We start from the raw sequence: 22,243 nt of genomic DNA, 5'->3' as shown, positions 1-22,243 counted from the left end.
TCTAGTTTTCTGAGGAACCACCAAACTGATTTCCAAAGTGTTTGTACCAGTTTACAATTCCACAAGCCATGGGAGAGTGTATCTTTTTCTCAACATTCTCCCCAGTATCTGCTGTCACCTGAATTTTTGATTTTAGCCATTCTGATTGTTACAAGGTGGAAACTCTGTGCCATTTTGATTTGCATTTCTCTAATGACTAAGAACTTTGACTGTGTCCTTCAGTGCTTCTAGGCTATTCCAGATACCTCAGATGAGAATTCTCTGTTTAGCTCTGTACCACATTTTTAATTGGGTTATTTGGCTTTCTAGCGTCTAACTTCTTGAGTTCTTTGTATAGTTTGGATGTTAGCCCTTATTGGATGTAGGATTAGTAAAGATCTTTCCCCAGTCTGTTGGTTGCTGTTTTGTCCTATTGATGGTGTCCTTGGCCTTACAGAAACATTTCAGTTTCATGAGGTCCCATTTGTCAAGTGTTGATCTTAGAGAGTGAGCCATTCATTGGTGTCCTGCTCAGGAAACCTTCCCCTGTGCCAATCTGTTCTATTTTCCACTTTCTGACCTATGAGATTCAAAGCAAGCTTTCTATAAAGAGATAGAAATGAATCAATTTACATTCTCCTACTGGAAGACTTCAAGTTAGACCAGCACCATTTGTCGAAGATGCTTTCTTTTTGTTCCACTGTATGGTTTTGGCTTCTTTGTCAAAGATCAAATGTCCATAGGTATGTGGGTATATTTTTGGGTCTTCAATTCTATTCCATGTATCAACTAGTTTGTCACATTATCAATGCCATGTGGGTTTTTCACTATTTATCTTTAGTAGACCTTGAGGTCAGGGATAGTGATTCTCACAAAAAGTTTTTTTTTTTTTTTTTTTTTTTTTTTTTTTTTTTTTTTGGTTCAGAATAGTTTTTGCAGTCCTGGGTTGTTTTGTTATTCCATATAAAGTTGAGAACTGCTTTTTTATATCTGCAAAGAATTGAGTTGGACTTTTCATGGGGATTGCAATGAATCTGTAGATAGCTTTCGGTAAGATGGCCGTTGTATTATAGTGATTCTACAATTCTATGAGCATCAGACAGCTTTTCTTTTCTTTTTTCTTTTTCCTTTTTTGGTTTTTTTGAAAGAGGGTTTCTCTGTTTATCACTGGCTGTCCTGGTACTCACTCTGTAGATGAGGCTGGCCTCAAACTCAGAAATTGCCTGCCTCTGCCTGTGCTTTGATTAAAGGCATGTGCTACCACTGCCTGGCTATCAGACAGCTTTTCTATCTCTGAGATCATCCTCAATTTCTTTGTTCATGGACTTGACATTATTCTCTTAAAGACCTTCAGTTGCTTGGTTAGAGTTTCACCAAGATATTTTATATTATTTGACTATTCTGAAGGGTGTTGTTTTCCCTAATTTCCTTTTCAGCCTTTGTATCCTGTATATAGAGGAAGGCTACTGGTTTGTTTGAATTAATTTTATATCTACCCACATTGCTGAAGCTGTTTTTTACTGTAGGAATTCTCTGACAGAACTTTGGCAGTCAGTTATGTATACTATCGTATCATCTACAAAGAGTGGTTCCTAGAGACCTGCTATCAACATTGTTGAGGAAGTGTCATTTTGGCATAGTGGAACATCTTTTTGGAATGTGCTAAGAAGTAATATATCTGGTTCTTCCAGTATAACTATTCCAATTAGAAAACAATAAAATAATCGATTTACATCACAGTTGATTCTCAACCCAGTTATGACTCAAATGGTAGAGTAGCCTCAAGCATATATTCTGTACTTTTCAGTACCCAAGACATCAGCTTAGCTTCCTCCTGTGACTGTTTTCCATTCTTTCTTTAGATTCCACTTTCATAGTTCTAATAACTGCATCTAGGGATTTCATTGGGCCAGGCAACAGCTATTCTGCAAGGTCTGGCAGTATACACTTTCAATCCCCATACTCAGATTGCATCTGAATCTTACGTCTTGGATGAATCTTATGTCTTAGCCTTGTCATCATAATGAGTTTGGGGCAGCCAGAGCAACAGAGCTATTGAGATTGAGGTACACAGACACACATAGACACACAGACACACACACACAGATAGAAAGACAGAGAGTCAGAGAGAGAAGTAGAGAGAATGACAGAGAGAGGAGACAGAGAAGTAATGAAAACAAAAGAGAGGGAGAGAGAGAGAGGGGGGAGAGCAAGACCAGATCATGTCTGTGTAGGTTTTGTCTCCTGAGACATTCAAGATGATAGAGACTGCAAAGAGTTTTCTGTGTATGTCCTGCCATTTCTCAAGAGTAAAAAAATATATATCCTGCATCCTAAAGGCACTAAGAGTTGTCATTCTTCATGGAGGAAATGTCTAGAATCCTTAAAATCTTCATGTAGAGCACATATTCTTTTTTTTTTGGGGGGGGGGATTTTGAGACAGAGTTTCTCTGTGTAGCCTTGGCTGTCCTGGAACTCACTCAGTAGACCAGGCTGGCCTCAAACTCATAAATCCTCCTGCCTCTGCCTCCCAAGTGCTCGGATTAAAGGCGTGTGCGACCACCGCCCGGCGAGCACTTATTCTTCATAGGGAAAGAACAACAGCCATGAAGCACAAACACAGAATTCCTCAGCCTCTGTACTGAAGATTATACACATCCATCACCAACCAACCTAACTTTAGATTTTTGTATTTTGCACAAGTGTTCCCAATGGGTTTAACTAATGGATTGAGAAATTTAATGTTTTAATATTTTGATGTATTAACTTTCATTTTAATTTTTATTTCAAATTTTATACACTTAGGTGTGTGAGATTTTTTGTTTCAGCCTGTGCGGGTGACTCAAGTGCTCCCAGAGACTAGAGGAAAATGTCATTCACCTGGAATTGGAGATACAGGTGGTTGTGTGCACTGGGAATCAACCTTGCTATGCAGGAAAAGCAGCAAGCTTTGTTTGCCTCTAAGCAACGTCTCCAAATGATTCCATATAGCATTTTTGATAGGGTCTCATGAATCAATTATAAGATTATAAAATCTCCCCTAGGAAAGAACATGTTGGTCTTTATTTACTCTGAAAGATCTAGGAGAAGGAAGGGGCAGAGACAAGGGGACACATGATTATTGGGGCAGGGTTAGCACAATACACAAGTATAATGTTGTCAGAAAACTAACTCAGTAAAAGAAAATAAAACCAAAAATGTTCTTATTCAGAAATGATTTATTGCAATCTTTTACAAATTATAATTCAAATGGTGGTGGGAAAACATGATATCAGGCAGCAGAACCTCTCCAAGAAAGAGACACAGCTTAAAAGTGACAGCAGTCTAATACAAAAGTACTTCAAGGTTCAGTCAGACTTATACTTCATAAAAATATATGTCCATACACTGCAGAAAAGTATGTAATGTAGCAGCCAAAGGTGGATGCCATCCAGAGGCAGAATGACACAGAGTCCTCTTATTCAAGTCCATTATGCTCTTTGTAATGTCCTCTCTATCTCCTTCACTTCCTCATAGTGTTTCATTATGAAACTGCTGGAATAAAAGCTTCACAACTTTTAAATATTGTTGCTTTACAATGGTGGGTCTGTAGTGCAGACATTAGTCTGAGAATTAGCTCATGGTTCTCCATGTCAACACAACTACTTTAAATTTGAAGAATTTGATTGTAATTCAAATAAAGTGAAATAATTATTTCTCCAAAGTCCTTCAAGAAATGCTTTAATATAAATGGCCTATGCCTCTAATCAGTCATTTGAGTCCTACCTTCTATTTGTCAGAGCAAAGAAATGACCTCACCTTATATATTCCCAACAAGACTCCAAATTATAGAAAAAGCATTTCCCACAATTTAAACATCTCTTACTCAAAAAGTAGACCTGTTTTGGCTGCCTTATACCCTTGAGTGTGCCCATAAGCTCAGAACAAAGTTGTACAAATCTGTCTGGAATAACATCACCAATGTCATCATAGACTTCATCAGGGGCAGGGTACTGCTCCATGGTCAGCTGTGTGAGGTTGGCAGTATGCTGCAGCAGCTTCTTCAGGCTGCCCATTGACAATAAGTTCTTCATAAAATTGACTTCAGTGAGCTGGGAACACTGGCTCAGTGCCGGCAGGAAGGCACTGATTTGCATGTCCATGAATATACAGCCCTTCAATTTTAATGTCTGCAGAGTAGCTGTCAGTCTTTGTAGCAGGCTTCCTAGAAATGGATCATCTAAATGTAGGAAGGTGACACCACTCAGGTCCAGGTGTTTCAGCTGCTGGATGATTGGACACTGGGACAGATACTTCATATCTGATTGTGACAGCATGCAGCAAGTGATAGCAAGGGTCTCTAGTGGACTCTCCAAACACCTAGAGAGAAAGAGAAAGGATTTAACATCACTCAAGATGAATAGTGGCAGAACAAAACCTATGACTTTAAGATAGCAGAATCTCCTTCATCCCTCAGTCATTCTCAGACCATTATTAAGGTCAAGGACAAGATGCTCCCAGATGGAGTGCTAACAACTAATGTCATGTTCTTCTAGGTAGGACGTAAGCTATCACTGTGTCTGCTACTATGGCAGTTCCAGAGTTCCCTCTGAACTGGTAAGCAGAAAACATGTTTGGGGACGGATGATGTAAGTAGGAGAACCCAGAAGGATCAACTGCGAGCCACTCAGAACCATCCCCATCTCTGCTATCATTTATCTCAATGTGCTCCAGCTTCCACACACAGCCTCTGTTCTGTTCATAGGGTTTCCCTTTGACCACAGTCATTCACTCATTTCCCATCTGTTCAGCTCCTTCTTGTGTTCAAATGGTTTCCATTGAACCATGAGAAGTCAGAGGAGATGGAAACTGTTCATACAGTTCTGAGAACAGAGTTGATATTAGAGGACATGTGGTATAAGATCTCATACATTCTCTAGATGTAATTTTTTGTCATCTGGGTTTCTCAAGTGACCTTCTATAAATCATGGACACATGCTTACAGTCTGACTTTACTAAGGTGAGAAATTAGGATGCAATAACAGCATAAAGTACTATATCAATAATTCAAAGCTCAGATCTATATAAATTTAACATTGGCTGGCAAAGCACTATATAAACTGATGTTTAATGTAAAGCAACCCAACAACAAAATACTTTGCTCACCCCAGGGTAAAGCTCACTGTTCTTTCTTACCTGAGCACTTGGTCCAGGCGACCATTCAGGAAGGAGACATCATTCAAATAGAGATGCTGGAGCTTATTTAGTTTGGAGAACTGGGAAAAGATCTCTGTAAAACAGCAGGTTTCTATCTCTTGGTCCCAAGGCAAATGCACAGGGACATAGATTTCCTTGAAAGTGAGTTTCTGGAGGTTTTTCATCTGGCCCAGGCCAGGGGCTAGCAAAGCAAGGGTGTGAATGTCCCAGCATGTGTTTATTTCCGATTCCTGGATTGAGCCTGTGTCAAAAACCTCCAAAACATCCAGTGGGTCATAGGCAGGAAAGGCTCCAAACTCTAACTTCTGACAGATCACCTGTATCACATTTTCCTCTGCTTGGTCCACCAATAAAAATATTTGAGATATTTGGAGGGACAGTGGGACACGAGGAAACAGTTCATCAATACAGTCATGGCCTGTTTCCCACCTAGGATGGGATGATTTCCCACTGCTTGGTTGTTGCCAATGACATCTGAAGAGCAAATGATATGCTGTCTTTCAGCCCAAATATTCCAGAAGTCATGGTGGGCATCTCGTAAATCAACCACTGTTAGGAGCCATGCTGCGTTTGCTGAAGTAGCTATAAGCTCGCCATTAGAAGATGGCGCTGGCTTCCTGTTCCTGGTTCTTCTTGGCCTTGGTGTCTGCAGCTGTGCGCACGCATAGGTGCGAATTCTCCCGCTGATAGTACTATCAGTGAATATGTAAATGAGACCCCAGTCTGTAAGCCAATGAGGACAGATCATGTCTCTTTGATAGTATATAAGTCAGTACATTCTGGGGCTTGGGGTCCTTCCTTTGCTCTCCATCTTGCATCCTTCTAACTAAGAGAGTTGTAACAGTAAAAGACGCTGTCAGAAGAATCTTGAGTGTGACGTGCTCTTTATTGGCCAGGTAGCGTGTCGCATTTTGGTGCCGAAACCCGGGAGTGAAGCCGAACGTCCCCGAGGATCGTCTACCTTGAAGGACCCTGCTTAGCTCGCAGAAACAAGATTCAGAACTGACAGTGCAGTAAGTCTAGACACTTTTCTGTAAGATATGGTGAATCCTATGCTTGGCCTTGCTTTTGCTATCCCTGTCTGAGCGGTGGTTGTTCTCGTGTTTTGCTTTTGCCTTAATTGGCCTATTAAGGGACGGGAGTGTACATGTCCTCCTTTTCAAAGTGAACCGTAAATCACAGGTAGATAACTGTGCAGGTTTGCCCAGTTCTGTAGATAAAGAATTATGGGCAATCAACAGTTTAAGCCGGCTCTTGTGGCAGTGCAGGTGCTGCTGCAGGAAAGCGGCTTGACTATTTTAGATGGGGTTCTTTTGAAGTTTTTTAAAGAGGTAGATAGAGTTGCTCCGTGGTATGGTCCTACAGGATCCCTTACCACGCGATCATGGGAAAAGTTAGGAGCTGATTTAGCCCGGGAAAAGGAAGAGGGAAGATTGAGAGCAGGCACGTTACCTATTTTTAAGATGATTCAGGCATGCATAGCGGATGAGAAATGCCAAGGTCAGGATAGCCTATCAGAAGCAGAAAAGGAAGGGAATGCTAGCAGAAAAAAAGGCAATGATAAACAGCCTTTAAGCCCTCCATGTCAGAAGAAGAAGGAGGGGGAGAAAAGAAAAAAGAAAAAAGAGAATGGAGCTGAGAAAATAGCTCAGTCAGAGAAATATAAAAAATATCCAGCCTTGTCTGGGTTTAGAAAATTAACACTGAATGACTCCACGTCAGAGGAGACGTCCTCTGAGGATGGAGAAAACGAGGACGATACTTCGTCCCAGGATGGGTTGGATTCAGACGAACAAACAGAATTAATGAGGAGGCAGCTCGTTATGAGAAAGGAAGATATCATCCGGATCCTCCTTATGCACCTGGCAGTTTGCCATCGGCGCCGCAGCTGCTTGTGCGGAAGACAAAACAGGAACAGGCTAAGAGACATGTTATTCAAATAGCCACCTCCTTGAATCCAGAAAAGGAGAGAAGAAGGATTAGAGCCTAGCCTTTCTGGTCTTTGAAGATCAGAATCAGCAGAGATACCATTGAAGTTTAGACTTGAAACAATTAAAGTCATTGGCAGAATCGGTGCAAACATATGGCATAAATGCCTCTTTTACCCAAGCCTTAATAGAGAGACTTGCAGAAAGTGCTATGACGCCTGGGGATTGGTGTAGTACTATCAAGGCAATTGTCCCTACAGGCAAATATTTAGAATGGAAATCTCTTTATCATGATTTGTGTGCTACACAGGCCAGAGATAACATGGCACAAAATCACCCCCAATGGAGCTTTGATATGCTAACTGGCCAGGGGAGCTATTTGTGTTTTCCCACAGGAGCAAGAAAATCCGATCTGGGTACCAACAAAATTGACAAGAATAGTGAAGGATGGAGAAAAAGAAAATCCGGATCCAGAGGCTGTGGACATCAATGTTTCTGATATTAACTCTTTGGACTCCCATAAGGAGCAGCCTACCTCTGTGGGCAATAGTGAGAACATGGCCCGTTCCAATGCCTGTACATGCTAATTCGACTAAACTTCCTTTATTCTTATCCACAAGTTGTGCCATGGAAGCACCATGCATCAAAACGCCTAAGTTTGAAACAGAACCATATAATGCCACCTCAATAAAATTAAATACGGCATTATGTTTTACTTTCCAAAATGAGACTATTAGCTCTGGGAAAGGGCCATGTATTAAAATTACAAAAATGAAATTGGGATATTGGGAAGACCCACTTGTTGCTAATAAAATTCCCACAGGGATATTAATGAATGCCCTGTCACAAATAAGTACTGGAGCAACTAGTGGAAGTGGAACTGGTGGTGATAACACATCTTCTAATATCACTACCATTATGCTCACTAGCAATATGACTATACCATTATCTGATAATTCTCCTCTTAATGTGACCACTAAAAGACAGATACCATGGTGCTATCCATTATTGGATTTTCCTCCGACATTTACAGCATGTCAACCACCAGAATTACGGAAATTTAAACTATCGGAGGGTTTCTATTTTAATCAAAAGTTAAAAAGATTTAAAACAAATAACACTCACTCTGGCCCTGGGAGTGAGTGGCCATTTTTTGAATAGATAATTATAAATAATGATAATTATAAATGATGATAATTATTAATGGATAATTATAAATGATAATTATAAATGATGATAATTATAAATGATAATCTCTAATTATAAATGAGGCATCTACTAGTATATCAGCTTTTGCTAATCTACAAGGAAGCTTCCATACATCTAATAATGTCAGTGGTACACGATTGGAGACCACGCAAAGTAATAAAACAAAGATCAGTTTATCTAATTTGAAGATTAATCAACAATATTCTAATTATATGCTTGAGCCATCGCTAGTGTGTGTTCAAGCACCATATTTTTTCCTTATATGTGATGAAGAGTTGTTTGAAAACAGCTCAATAATTAATTGCCATAGTCCTAATATTACATGTTACTTAACAGAATGCTGGAATGGAAAAAACCGGACAGCAATTGTGGTGAATATTCCCACATTTGTACCAGTACCTGTTGAAGCTGACGGCAAAGATTTTCCTATCATACAATTATTGAGACAAAAAAGAGATTTTGGAATTACAGCAGCTATAATCACTGCCATTACTGTTTCTGCTGCAGCTGCAGTGACTGCAGGTATTGCCATGGCCAATCTAGTGCAAACAGCCTCAGTTATTAGTCATATTACTGAAAAGGCATCTGATGCACTTGAGACAGTGAAAAGAACTGATGCTCATTTGGCCTCAGGGGTCTTACTGGTCAATCAGTGCATTGACTTATTACAACAACAATTACAAGCGCTTAGAGATGTCGTACAACTTTCTTGTGTGGCTTCCACACGTTCCCTATGTATAACCCCCTTACTTTTTGATAATTCTTCCCTTGTTAACAGTTCTATTATTTCAGAATATCTGAAGGGGAATTGGACCCAGGAGTTGGAGTTCCTTCAAGAAGAATTACAGTTGAAGATATTAGACCTCAAAAATACAAGCCTTGATATAATCAGTTTTAAAGACTTTACCTCTTGGCTTTTTTCTGCATTTTCCTTCTTTAAGGAGTGGGTGGGGGTAGGTTTGTTTGGCTGTATGCTACTTGAGGGACATTGATCTTACTCTGGTTGTTCTGTAAAATGAAAACTCAACAACAACGTGATAAAGTACTTATTGCTCAGGCATTTATGGCCATTGAGACTGGAGCATCCCCTCAAGCTTGGTTGAATATGCTAAAGTGCTGAGATGCTGTTCCATTTATGCATGCTTGTGGGCACAGGATCCCATTGCACCAAGCTGTAGATGGGACAGCCTTTTGATGCCTCCCAGGGCTCGGGTTCCCATTGCACGGGACTAAGGCACAAAAGGTCTCTAGTCACTTTATGCTATTTATAAAGAAGGGGGAGATGTTAGGAGCCATGCTGTGTTTGCTGAAGTAGCTATACGCTCACCATTAGAAGATGGCGCTGGCTTCCTGTTCCTGATTCTTCTTGGCCTTGGTGTCTGCAGCTGTGTGCAGGCGTAGGCGCGAATTCTCCCGCTGATAGTACTATCAGTGGATATGTAAATGAGACCCCAGTCTGTAAGCCAATGAGGACAGATCATGTCTCTTTGATAGTATATAAGTCAGTACATTCTGGGGCTTGGGGTCCTTCCTTTGTTATCCATCTTGCATCCTTCTAACTAAGAGAGTTGTAACAATAAAAGACGCTGTCAGAAGAATCTTGAGTGTGACGTGCTCCTCATCGGCGAGGTAGCATGTCGCAAACCACTTGTAGTTTCTACCTCCTGTGGGCAAAGTAGAAAGACATTTATATGGTAGGAGACACAATGTTAATCTGCATGACCCATAATTCAACTTTTCTTAAATCAGTTTTTTGTACAGAGACAGCTTCCATTTCTAGAGCCTGGGGAAAAGGCAGGGACAGACTCATTGCATATTGACTATTTCTGTTCTAAGCTGTCCTACATACACCACCGCCCAGTTCCTTCATTTCTGTTCTAGAAGATATTGACTCCCACAATCAGAATCCTGATCCACCTTGAGCCTCTTTATGAATACTGTATTCATTTTCATCCATAGAAACCTTCCCACCTCCATGCTACCATGTTCATACTTACCTGGGTCGATCCTTTTGTGCCAACAGCAAATCCAGGCCATCAAGCAGAGCTTTCAAGGGCTCCAGGTGAGGCGTCTCCATCAGGGCTCCCACAGGAAGGCATGGGAATGGCCATGCTGCCACCATCTGCCTCAGGATATTAGGTTGTTTGCTGGTGAATGCATCCTTGAAGAGTGGTGGGAAGAGTTCCATGGGCAGGTTTTCCAGAGCAGAGATGGCCAAGGCTTCATCTTTCAGCAGGCTTCTTGCCAGCTGCTGGAGTGTTTGTGGGTTTGTGAAACTCATCATGACTTTCAGGTATGATGATGCTAAAGAAATATCCAAAGAAAGAAAAAACTCATTCAAAACATTTTAGCAAGCCTTTCACACCCCACTCCCGCTAAAATTACATAAACGAAGCAGGCGTCTAATCCCTGGTCTGGTGACATTGCAAACCCTGTAATTTGGATTACTTGATATTTATCTTTCTCATTGCCACAGTTCCTTCAAGGTCCTCCTGGTAATATATAAGCACCATTTAAACACATCTTCCCTGAAATCTTCACAATCTGATACAATGTTCCTGTGAGTCCTAATCTACACTGTCACAGGAGACTCATGTATGTATCTAACACTTTTCTGGGAAATAATTATGGCTTTACTACAATGAATGGAACAATATATTGACAAAATGGATAAAATTTTACTTCCATGATATTTAGAAGCAGGAGCTATGCTAAATGCTAACCTATTCTTTAAGAGATTAAATGCACTGAGGCCCCGAGCAGCCTTCTATCAAAGGCTCCCTTCATTCTTCCCACAACCTTTCCTCCCATCTTCATCAGACCTGGGGAACCTGAACCATTCTGGTAACCTTCCCTTCCCAACCATCTTCCCTGCTCATTGAGTCCTCTCAGGCCTCCTAATCTGCCCTAACCACCCTGTGTTCCCTCTGGATGTGCAATCTCCTGCCACCTTCAGCAGACCTGTGGATCAGAAACCATACAGGTAAGCATCCATTTCCTCTCCTGTCTTCTCTGCTCACTAAGACCTCCGAGGCAAATCAAGTTATCTGGAGCATCCTTCTATCTCAGGGTGTTGTGGCCCGAGCTGCCCCACATTTGGGGCCAAAATGTCAGGTACTGCTGTATCAATGTTGGAACCTGTACTGTCAAAAGCCTTGGGAACTAACTTGTTAGCCCACACTGCCCCAAGCAGCTCCTATCCGAAAGTTGGGGTTCAGCAAGAGAGAGAGAGTGAGTACAGACTCAAAGAATGGAGACCAGACAGAGTGTGATTCGATCCTGTTTATTCTTCAATCTCTCTTCTTCTCTCCAAGACCCAGGTCTTGAGTTCCTAGTCCCTGGTTTCTAGACTTTAGTGCCTCCAAGTTCCAAGGTACTTCTCCCAAGTGCTAAGTGCCTAATATCTAATGCCTAATAATCTGTTGCTTTCTTCTGAGTTCTCTTGTCCAAGTGTTTTCCACCTAATGCCTAATAACTCATTCCAAGTTGTACTCCAAGTTGTACTGAACTCTTCTGTCTGCCTCTCTCCTTTTATATGACTCACTTCTAAGCCACACCTGTGAGCCACGCCTTTAAGTCACGCCCTAAGGTCTTATCTCTAAATCTGATCTCTAAGTCACACCCTTAAGTCTCAGCTCTAAATCACAGCTTTAAGTCTCACACACCCAAGGGAAGATCCTGGGTATCTAAAACAAGATGTTATCAGAGTGTGCTCAGCTGTTGCAGGCTACTGTAATCAAATCTCTTATCAGGATACACTGCTCAAGATGGCTGCAAGGATGATACCGACTTCTGTCTGCTCCCCACATCATGGGACCCTCAATTATCTAACCCCCTCTCATTCCACTTAAACAGACTTGTGGGTCCTGAAATATACAGATAAGCCACTTTTTTTTCACCACATGTTGAGTCCTCTGAGGCAAGTTAAGCTGCCCTGATCAGAGTGCTATCCCAATTTAATGTACATTCTCTGGTGACCTCAAACATGCTCTCCCATGGTACAAAGACACCTGTTCAACTATGTTTATGGCAGCTTTCTGTTAATAGCCATAAACTGGAAACAGCCAGAGATGATCAGCTGAACACTGACAAAGACATTGTTGTACATTTACACAATGGAATATAATTCAGCTATCAAAGACAAAGACAGCATAAATTGTGCAGGCCAATGAATGGCGTAGGATAATATCATACTGAGCAAGATAACCCAGTCAGCAAGAATATGCATGGTATTACTCACTAAAAGGTAGATAGTAGCCTCAATATACAGGATAAGCATGCTATACTCTACAGACACAAAGAAGCTGAACAAGAAGGAAGGATCAAATGAGGATGGTTGAATCTCACATATAAAGAGGAGAAAACACTCTTAAGAGGCAGATGTAGGAGGAAATGAAGTGGGAGAGAGATGGGAAGGATCATGCTTGGGGTGAAGAACAGGTGTGGGCAGAGACAGGAAAGATGCAAGATGGCCATGAGAGTGAATGGAAATCTGCAGCTGATGGGATGGGTAGTTGGAGAGATCTCCAGGATCAGACCTAAAACTGATATAAGGTAGGTGCCAAATAATATGGGGTTGATCTTAGCTGTTACTCTCAGCTTAGGGGAAATTGAGCATGAAGTGCTACTTACTTTAGCCAGGCAGAAACTTCAGTAGGGCAATAGGGACAATAAATAACCCAACTACAAAAACATGACTCCAAATTTATCCAAGTACAAGTAATACCTGGTTGGTACATGAAACAGACTGAAGGAACAGCAAAGTAACAATGATAGCAACAAGAGATCATTCCCATGGACAAGCAGCAATTCCTGACTTTATCAATGATACTCTGTTCTGCTTGCAGACATGAGGCTAGAATTTCTATTCTCTGAGAGGCTCTACCCAGACGCTGACTCAGAGATCTGCAGACAAACAGTGAATGGAGCTTGGGGACTCTTATGGAAGGACAGTGGGTAGGTCTGCAGGCTTCAAAAGGTATAGAAACTCCACAGGAAGATCAACACTGCCAAGTAACATAGACCCTTTGGGCTCTCAGAGACTGAATCCCCATTGAAAAAATATACAGAGACTAAACCTAGGGTTCCCCATATATATGTAGCTTTAATGCAGCTTGGTTTCACATAGGTCCAAACAATTTTTAAATGGTCTATCTCAAAGGCAGTTGCCTATATGTGTGATTTATCCATTTCCCTGCTCTGCCTTGTGGGACAACAGCAGGGGAAGAAGCACCCAACCTCACAGACTTGATGTGACAGGGTTGGGAGATACATAGGAAGGGCCAACCCAGTCAGAGCAGAAAGCTAGGGGAGTGAGGGAAGGATTGAGGGAGGGTTAGTGAGTGGGAGTCAGAAAGTACAAATCAATCAATTAATCAAAAAACAGATTGAATGTTTAAAATTGTCAGTTTGATGCTTTCCCAGAACTCATACCCAGGTGTTCTCCCATACAGAATTTTCTTCCTTGTCATTTCATAAATCTATGTTCACTTTGAAGGAAAATTTTTGTAAGGTAGATTAGAAGAAGTTCAGGAGATGTGGCATTTTTCCAGTATGCCTGAGTCCTTGAATATTGCCTCCTTAACCCACTATACACAAGCAGAGCAGGGCAGCAACAGGTCTCAGGAGGTAGAGGCTGAACATTTAGTGTCATGACAATTGGCTACATATGGACTTCAGTCTACCTGGGGCTAAATGAGGTTGGCTGCTTCAAAATAACCACACAAGGAAAGCAAGCACGCATGCAAGGAATCATACACACAAAAAATATTAAGATGAAATGGACAAGCAGCAATTCCTGACTTTATCAATGATACTCTGTTATGCTTTCAGATAAGTTAACAAACAAACACTGAAGCTTACAGATACTAACCAAGTGGACATAGCAAATACTGTACAACGTTTCACCCTAAACCAAAGCATATACATGTTTCTCAGCACCTCAGAGAACTGTCTCCAATATTAATCACATACTTGTTTACAAAGCAATTTTCAACAGATACTGGAAATTGAAAAAAATCCCTTCTTTTCACCAAATTACCATGGATTAAAGCTGGATTTCAAGAACAAGAAAAAATAACCAGAAACATAAAAACTCATAGAAACTGAACAACTCTCTACTCAATGAAACGGTGTCAAGAGAGAAATAAAGAAAGACTTTGAAAATTCAATAAAAATGAAAACACAATATAACCAGTCTTCTGGGCACAATGAAAGTGGTGCTAAGAGGAAGTAAATAGAACTAAATGCTTACATAAAATATAAAGAGATCCCATACTACCATAATAACAACACAGATGAAAACTATAGAATATAGAGAAGTAAACATATAAAACAGGAGTAGATGGCAGGGATTTATCAAACAGAAGGTTGAAATAAATGAAATACAAAGAGAGAGAGACATAGACAAAGAGAGGGTTGGGGAGAGGAAGAAGAAGAGGAAGAGGGAAAGATAGGAGAGAGGGAGTGAGTGACAGAGAGAGAAGTACATGTAATCGATGAAACAAAGAGTTAGTTCTTTAAAAAACATCACCTAGATCAATAAATCCTTAATGAAACTAATTGAGTGATGGAAAGAAAATATACAAATTGATAAAATCAGAAAAGAAAATGAGGAGATAACAAATACCTAAGCAAAATCATGAATAATTATATTTAAAATCATGTAGTACACAAACCTAGAAAATTTAAAAGAAATGAATGATTTTCTAGATAAATACCACTTACCAAAGTTAAATCAAGACCAGATATACTTGAATTCTGTGTTTGTATTCATTTTGATATAAATGTACTAAACTATATAATGCATGAAAGTATTATTTTATGTAAATATAAAATTATTCAAACTTATAATTGGCAAAAAGAAGAAGAAAGCATTAGTGTCTGTGCAGTGACTTTGTGAAAGCGTTCTCATATTCACCAGGTCTCAGTTCATTTTATTGTCTTCACAGAGATCTAATCAAACCGTACAGACTCTATTTTATAACACTACCCTGAGGCCAGAGGATTACTCTGACATACAGGTTAGCATAGACTACATAATGAGTTTCAGATAGCTGTTAGGTATACTAGGAGAAATTACTTAGGGGAAAAAAAAATGTCTAAGAGAAAGCCGGTCAGAAATTACTAAAAGGAAAAGTCCAATACAAAGAGGTTAACTACACTCAAAAAAATATAAGGAATAAATGATACCACATCAATAAAATCAAAAGAAGACAACCACGCATACATATACTTTTGGACTCTAAAATCCAAAACCAGGGAATGTATTCTCCCAGTAACTCACATGGACAGGGTTTGCTGCAATAACATGTGGTTTAATGATAATAATAATTCAGTGCACTGGGGTTCTCTCACATGCAGGCAAGTAGAGCCCCAAGTTGAGGTTAAGGGCAGTTTTTATACACCTTAAGTCATGGACTAGAGAAACAGTGACTAGGCACAATATGATTGGCAGGGCAGTGTGACTTTTAAACTGATTGGTCTTTGGGAAATGAGGTGGCAAGGACCTCCCTTGTCTGTAAGTGTCAAGGGTTAGTCTGTCTACATGCTCTGGGCCTTCCCCACATGCAGGTGGGTTCCCTTCCCTGTGGTCTGAGGAATGTTAATCCCTTTTCCCTCTGAATATTAATCTAGCTGGGTAATCCAGCAGGTATCCTTTTACTAAGGAATGTGTTCCTCCCAGGATGTGTTTTGGGGCAGTTAAGCATTAACTAAAAATTACCTTTAAATTTTCCTAAAATACTAGCACCAAAAATATACCAGGAATTAGAAAATATTGGACATTAATATCTCTCAAGATTAATGAACTCAATTCCCCAATAAAATGACCCAGGCTCACAGAATGGATGTATAAACAGAACCAATCATTCTGCTGTATACAAGAAACACATTTGAGCAACAAAGATAGACATTACTTCTGAGTAGATGGCTGGAAAATAAAGGTTATAAAGCAAGTGGACCAAAAGGGAAAATATAGAAAGCAGTCTAATATCTACTAAAAAGTTTTCAAGCAAAAGAGACTGGGAAGAACACTTCATGTTCATTAAAGGAAAACACACCAAGAGGACTTCTCCATTGCAAATATCTATGCCCCAAATGCAAAGGCACCCGCATTCATAAAAGAAAAACTCATTATAAAATAGTTTGAGAAGGTGGAGGCAGGAAACAGCCTCCACTGTTTCTACTGTGACTTCTCACTGATGACTTCTACCTGTCTTGAGTTTGGAGTTGAGGCCTCCCCCACTCATGTTCTCCAACAGCCTGCAGCATCTGACCATGTTTGGCCCATGGAGAAATACAGTAATCATTTTGAACTTGTACTGTGGGGCTAGCCTTCGAATGGCTGCTTAAGTTGCTTGGCAGAGGGCAAGAGCCTCTTGGGGAAGACTGACACCTAGCTAGCTCTCTCTATTTATTTTATTCAAACATCATATAGGGTTAATTGGGAGTGGGAATGGTTCCAGCTGCCAAGGTTATTTTCCTCTTGCTGCTTATGAGATCACACGCCACACAAATCTCAGTCCCATTTGACCTTGGTTAGCCATAATCAAAAGAAAGAACTCTAAGTTTACTCAGAGTGCCTTAGAACCAGGATGAGTGCAGCTGCAAGCTCTCCCATAGCACCAAGTGCTGACATTCCAAAGAGACAATATTTCTTCAAGGTTCAAACAATCTCATGACAATTTCTCAGCTTCTACTGACTGACCGAAACGTACCAAAGACTTATTTGTCCTTAAAAACAGTTTTAAATTTACATGATGGATAGAGATTATGTCCTGAACTCTCAGTCAAAAGAGGGCTCCTCAGAACAAATCAGCCAGGACACTAAGTAATAGATGTCAATAATTTGAGCTGAACCAGGCATGGTCAAACACACCTTTAATCTTAGCATGTTGGAGACAGAGGCAGGTTGATCTTTGTGTTTTTATAGCCAGCCTGGTCTACATAAAAGCTTCAGAAAAGTCAGAACTGCATGGTCAGACCCTGTTTAAAAAACACAGACTTGAGACAGGATGTTGGCTCACACTTATCACAACAGGACCAGAAATGGTTGTCAATTCTTCTGAGCAAACAGTTAGTCAAGCTTGTCTGTGTGACTCTTTTATTTTAGTGCTCCAAGGGAATAGCTAGGCTAATCTCAGTGTTCAAGGCCAACCTGTTCTATATAGGAACTCCAAACCCAGTCATGACTACACAGTGAGACTTCATCTTCATTAATATTTGTGGCAAGAAAGATGACTCATGTTTAGAGCACAGACATTCAGAGGACCCAACTAAAATTCCCAGCAATCATTTTCAGTAGCTCATAGACCCAAAACTCCAGATCCAGAGGGATTTAACTCCTCTGGCCTCTCAGAAGTTTCATCCCTCTGAACAATTCTCATTAAAAACACACATGTACACATAATTAAACATAAGAAAAAACTTTAAAGTGTAAAAAATTGTTGGGAGCCGACTTTAGCAGAAAGCGGCTAGATCAACTTTGCAGCCATCTGGAACCATATACCCTGACGAAAGATTTGGTTTTCAATAGCCTACAACAGCTAAAGCACACTCTGATATCCCACATATTTTGTGTTGCTGTTTACTGGCCCCAGCTGCAAGGTGCACGTGGTGGCCACGCCTGCAAGGTATTGCAGTTCACGTGCTGTCCACGTGCTATCTACACCATACATGCCTATAAGGCGCATGTGCTATCCACGCCTGCAAGGCATGCAGTTCACGTGCTGTCCACGTGCTATCTACACCATACATGCTTATAAGGCACATGTGCTATCCAAGCCTGCAAGGCATTGCAGTGCACGTGCTGTCCACGCTATAGATGCCTGTAAGGCTTACGTCATATCAACACCTGCAAGGCACGTGGTATCCACTCGCCTACAAGGCACATGGCAAAAGCCTATAAATAGCTCAGAATTCCCTTCAATAAGAGAGACTTGATCAGAATCTCTGTCTTGTCTCCATTCTTCGCATCTCTTCCCCTTTATCCCCACTCTCTCTCTCGCTAGACCCTGACCCTCGGACTGGAACGGGCAGTACGGGCCGCAACAGTTTGGTGTCCAACATCGGGCTCCAGTAAGCAAGCGCAACAAAAATAAGACAATCACCCATCAATTTAATGAATGAAGAAATAAATAAATGTATATATACAGATGTATGCAGTAAAATTATATTGAAGATGGTTTTGATTTTGGTTTTGGTTTTGGTTTTGGTTTTTCAAGACAGGGTTTCTCTGTGTATCCCTGGCTGTCCTGGAACTCACTCTGTAGACCAGGCTAGCCTTGAACTCAGGAATCCACCTGCCTCTGCCTCCTAAGTGCTGGGATTAAAGGCATGCGACACCACTGCCTGGCTTGAAGATGATTTCTAAGCAGTATGTTTTTTGTGTGTGCACAGAGGATTCAACCAATCTTGTGATTAAATATTCGCAAGCACTTTTCAGTTAAAAAGTATTTTTTATTGTGGCTTTTTTGGGTTTTGGTCTTCAGTCTGTCTGTCTTTCTTTTGACAGTTTATTTTTGTAGTACTGGCTCTCCTAGAACTTGCTCTGTAGGAAAAGCTGGCCTCCAACTCAGAGATCTCCCTGCCTCTACCTCCCAAGTGAAGTTGAAACTTGGACTTTCTTTGGAAAGTTACTCCTGTCAAATGATGCTTTCCTGGGGCACACAGGTGAAAAAAATGTCTTGCTAAAGCAGACACTAGAAAGAATGTTTTCTGGAAGCACACACGTGTGAAAGTATGTTTTGATATAGCAGCCATGTGAAGGGATGCTTAATAGAGGACACAGACAGCGGGAGACCAGCATGGAGGACAGGTTTTTTTTTTTTTTTTTTTTTTTTTTTTTTTTTTTTTTTTTTTTTCTTCCTCATTGTATTTGAATAACAGCACCCAATGTGAAAATATCCCCAGGGAGAAAAACTTGTCAAGAAATGTTGTGTGGCCCAAGCTGGAGCCTCACTTTGGGCGGCCAAAAATGTTGCGGCCCTCTCTGCTCCAAGCTTGGGGGCCAAAAATGTTGAGGCCTGCTCTGCTCCACACTTGGCGGCCACTGTGTCCAGGCCCAAGCTGCTGCTCTGGTCCTCGGGTCAGGGTCTAGAGAGAGAGAGAGAGAGAGAGAGGATGGAGGGACAAGCAACAAGAAGAATGGAGACTAGACAGGGTGTATGGTCAAGTCTTAAGTCTCGTTTATTGTGTCTCTTCTCTCTTACTGTCTCTCCTAGTGAAGGGAAGTCCGGAGTACTTATATGATTTTGCCACGTGCCTTGTAGGTGTGGATATGACATAACCCTTACAGGCATATATACCATGGATAGCATTTGCACCTTACAGGCCTGTATGGAGTGGATAGCACGTGTACCTCATGTCTTCCAGGCATGGATACCATGTAGGCCTTGCAGCTGAGGTCACTAAACAGCAAAACAAGCTATGTGGGATAAACAAGATGTTTGTCAGAGTGTGCTCAGCTGTTGTAGGCTATTGAAAACCAAGTCTCTTATCAGGGTATATGGTTCCAGATGGCTGCAAAGATGATCTAGCCGCTTTCTGCTAAAAGTCGGCTCCCAACAAAGAAATGCTCCTGAAATTCCTGTGTCAGCTTGCTGCTTCTGTAGCCTCTTCTAAGGCTAATTTGCAAGCCTGGTGGTTCCTTCAGTATCAAACTACATCTGAAGATTTCTGTCTGCAATATGTTTGCAAAAGGCCTGGACTGAAGCTGCTGGTTCTGAAGAATGAAAAATTATAAAAATCATTTTTATAGAATATATACATATATAGATGCCTTTCAAGTTCTTTTAGGGACATGGAAAATTTTCTCTGAAACAAGCCAGGCCAGTTCCAGGAACTGGCTGTAAGGAGTGAAAGTCATTCAGGTGGTAAAAACACAATGACAGGACTGTGGCTTTACAGCTGGAGCTAGTGAGAATAAATAGTTGATAAATGACAAGGTAGGACAGTGACTTGGTGAAACCAGATTTTTGTGAAAATGATTGTACTGGGTATTTTCCATGGCCATTAACCTTTTAGGGTGGGTTTCTTTGTAATGTATCACTATTCTCATGTTATGTATCCTTGGTAGCCTCTTACCCCCTCCCCCACTCCCCTGGTTTGTGGTTTTGCTCTTTAAAAGACCCCGGTACCCATCACTCAGGGCCAAAAACCCTGCTCTTGGAGCTAAAGAGCTTGTTTTTTGACCGCCGGCTCCTCCCCTAATAAACCTCTGCTGATTGCATCCAGGTATGGTTTCTTGTGATTTTTGGGTGGTCACAATCCAGAGGCTTGAGGAAGGGTCTCCCGAGTTTGGGGGGTCTTCAGTTCCTGTGTCTTGGACTGGCTTGGGCTGCATTCAGGCACTGGGTATTCATGAGCACAGGACATCATTCAGCATACTTGTACACAGGGAAATGCCTGAGTCAGAAGGGGCTTGGTAAAGCACTCAGGTGCCATATATTCATGCTATGTCTTAGGAATTGTAAGTCTCACCAATTCCAGGAACCACCAGAAGGCCAGAGTCCCTGCTCTGCAATAGTAGAGAACTCTTTGTGCCCTGTTGTACTAGAGGTCTCAATTCCAAACATTCATCAGTCTCAATATATGCAGGCTCTCACAAGAACCAACACAGCAATTAACCTTTATCCCACCAGAAAAAAACCCTGTTCCTTTGAATCCCATTCCACTTTGGAAAGGTTGTACAGGAGAAAGCAATGTGACCAGACACTTGTCACTGCAAGAAGGTACTGAACAAATACTAAGGCCCTAAAAAGAAATACTACTACTGTCATATGTCCAACAACACAGGTTCTGCTTTCCACAGGTTGAGTTGGCCAAGGATGGACTGAGGAGAATCGCTGAAATGTAAGGCATTACTCTTTACTTTTGAAGTTATTCCAATATATCAGGTATATTCCATATACCCTGATGAAAGACTTGGTTGTCAAAAGCCTATAACAGCTGAAGCACACTCTGATAAATATATTGTTTACCCCACATAGCTTGTTTTGCTGTTTAGTGACCTCAGCTGTATGGTGCACGTGGTAAATGTTTTCACCTGTGTTCTCCTGCTTGTGTATATAAATACCTCAGAATTCCCTTCAAGAAGGGAGACTTGAGAAAATAGAAGAGACTTGATTACACCCTGTCTTGTCTCCATTCTTCTTGTCTATTGCCCGAAGAGCCCCACTCTCTCTCTTGACCAGAGCACTTAGCCCCAAAAGTGTTGAGGCAAAACCTTTGAGGTAGAGTAAAGGCCGCAACACATTTTCATTGTAATTTCCATGATGACTAAGGATTTGAACATTTTTTTAATGCTTCTGAGCCATTTGAGATTCTTCTATGATTGAATTAGTGGAAGGATTGTACAAACTGAAGGAGAGGACAACCCTCTAGGAAGACCAGCAGTCTTATCTAAATTAGACACCTGGGAACTCCCAGAGACTTAGCCACTCAACCAGGCAGCATACACAAGCTGGTCCAAAGCCCCCAGCACATATAGAGCAGAGGACTGCCTGTTCTGTCTTCAGGTGCAAAAGATGCATCAAATCCTTTAATAAACTTAGACCCTGGGAAGGGGGATACCTGAGTATGGGGAAGGGAAGCACCCTCTTGGAGGCAAAGGGGAGAAAGAATTAGATGAAAAACTGTGTGTGGGGGGGCAAGATCTGGAATGTAAATAGAATTAAACTAAATAAAATAGTTTGTCTGGCCTCAAACTCACAGAGATTCTCCTATCTTGGCCACCTGAAGGCTGTTTAACCAGAATATACAAGTGAGTTCTCTATTATATCTAAGTATTAATTGGGTCATTGTGGTTTCCGTGGGGTACTTTTGTTTTGTTTTGTTTTGTTTTGGTTTGGTTTTGGTTTTTGAGGTAGTCTCACTAAGAGTTTCAGGGTGACCTTGAATTCAAGGCAATCCATTCTGGAATGACAGCTGTG

At 41.1% G+C, this 22,243-nt stretch overlaps 1 protein-coding gene across 1 annotated transcript; it reads right to left on the bottom strand.

The window, feature by feature from the left end:
* Positions 1-3,773: 3,773 nt before the first annotated feature.
* On the bottom strand, positions 3,774-10,593 carry LOC117696045 (PRAME family member 12-like). Its single transcript, XM_034486650.2, is given in 5 exon segments — positions 3,774-4,338; positions 5,155-5,506; positions 5,509-5,724; positions 8,712-8,851; positions 10,310-10,593. Coding segments are annotated over 5 exon segments (1,557 nt in total).
* Between the last annotated feature and the right edge of the window lie 11,650 nt (positions 10,594-22,243).

This window comes from Arvicanthis niloticus, unplaced genomic scaffold (assembly GCF_011762505.2).
Source record: "Arvicanthis niloticus isolate mArvNil1 unplaced genomic scaffold, mArvNil1.pat.X S10, whole genome shotgun sequence".
NCBI lineage: Eukaryota > Metazoa > Chordata > Mammalia > Rodentia > Muridae > Arvicanthis > Arvicanthis niloticus.
This window is presented reverse-complemented; position numbering and strand designations above follow the sequence as displayed.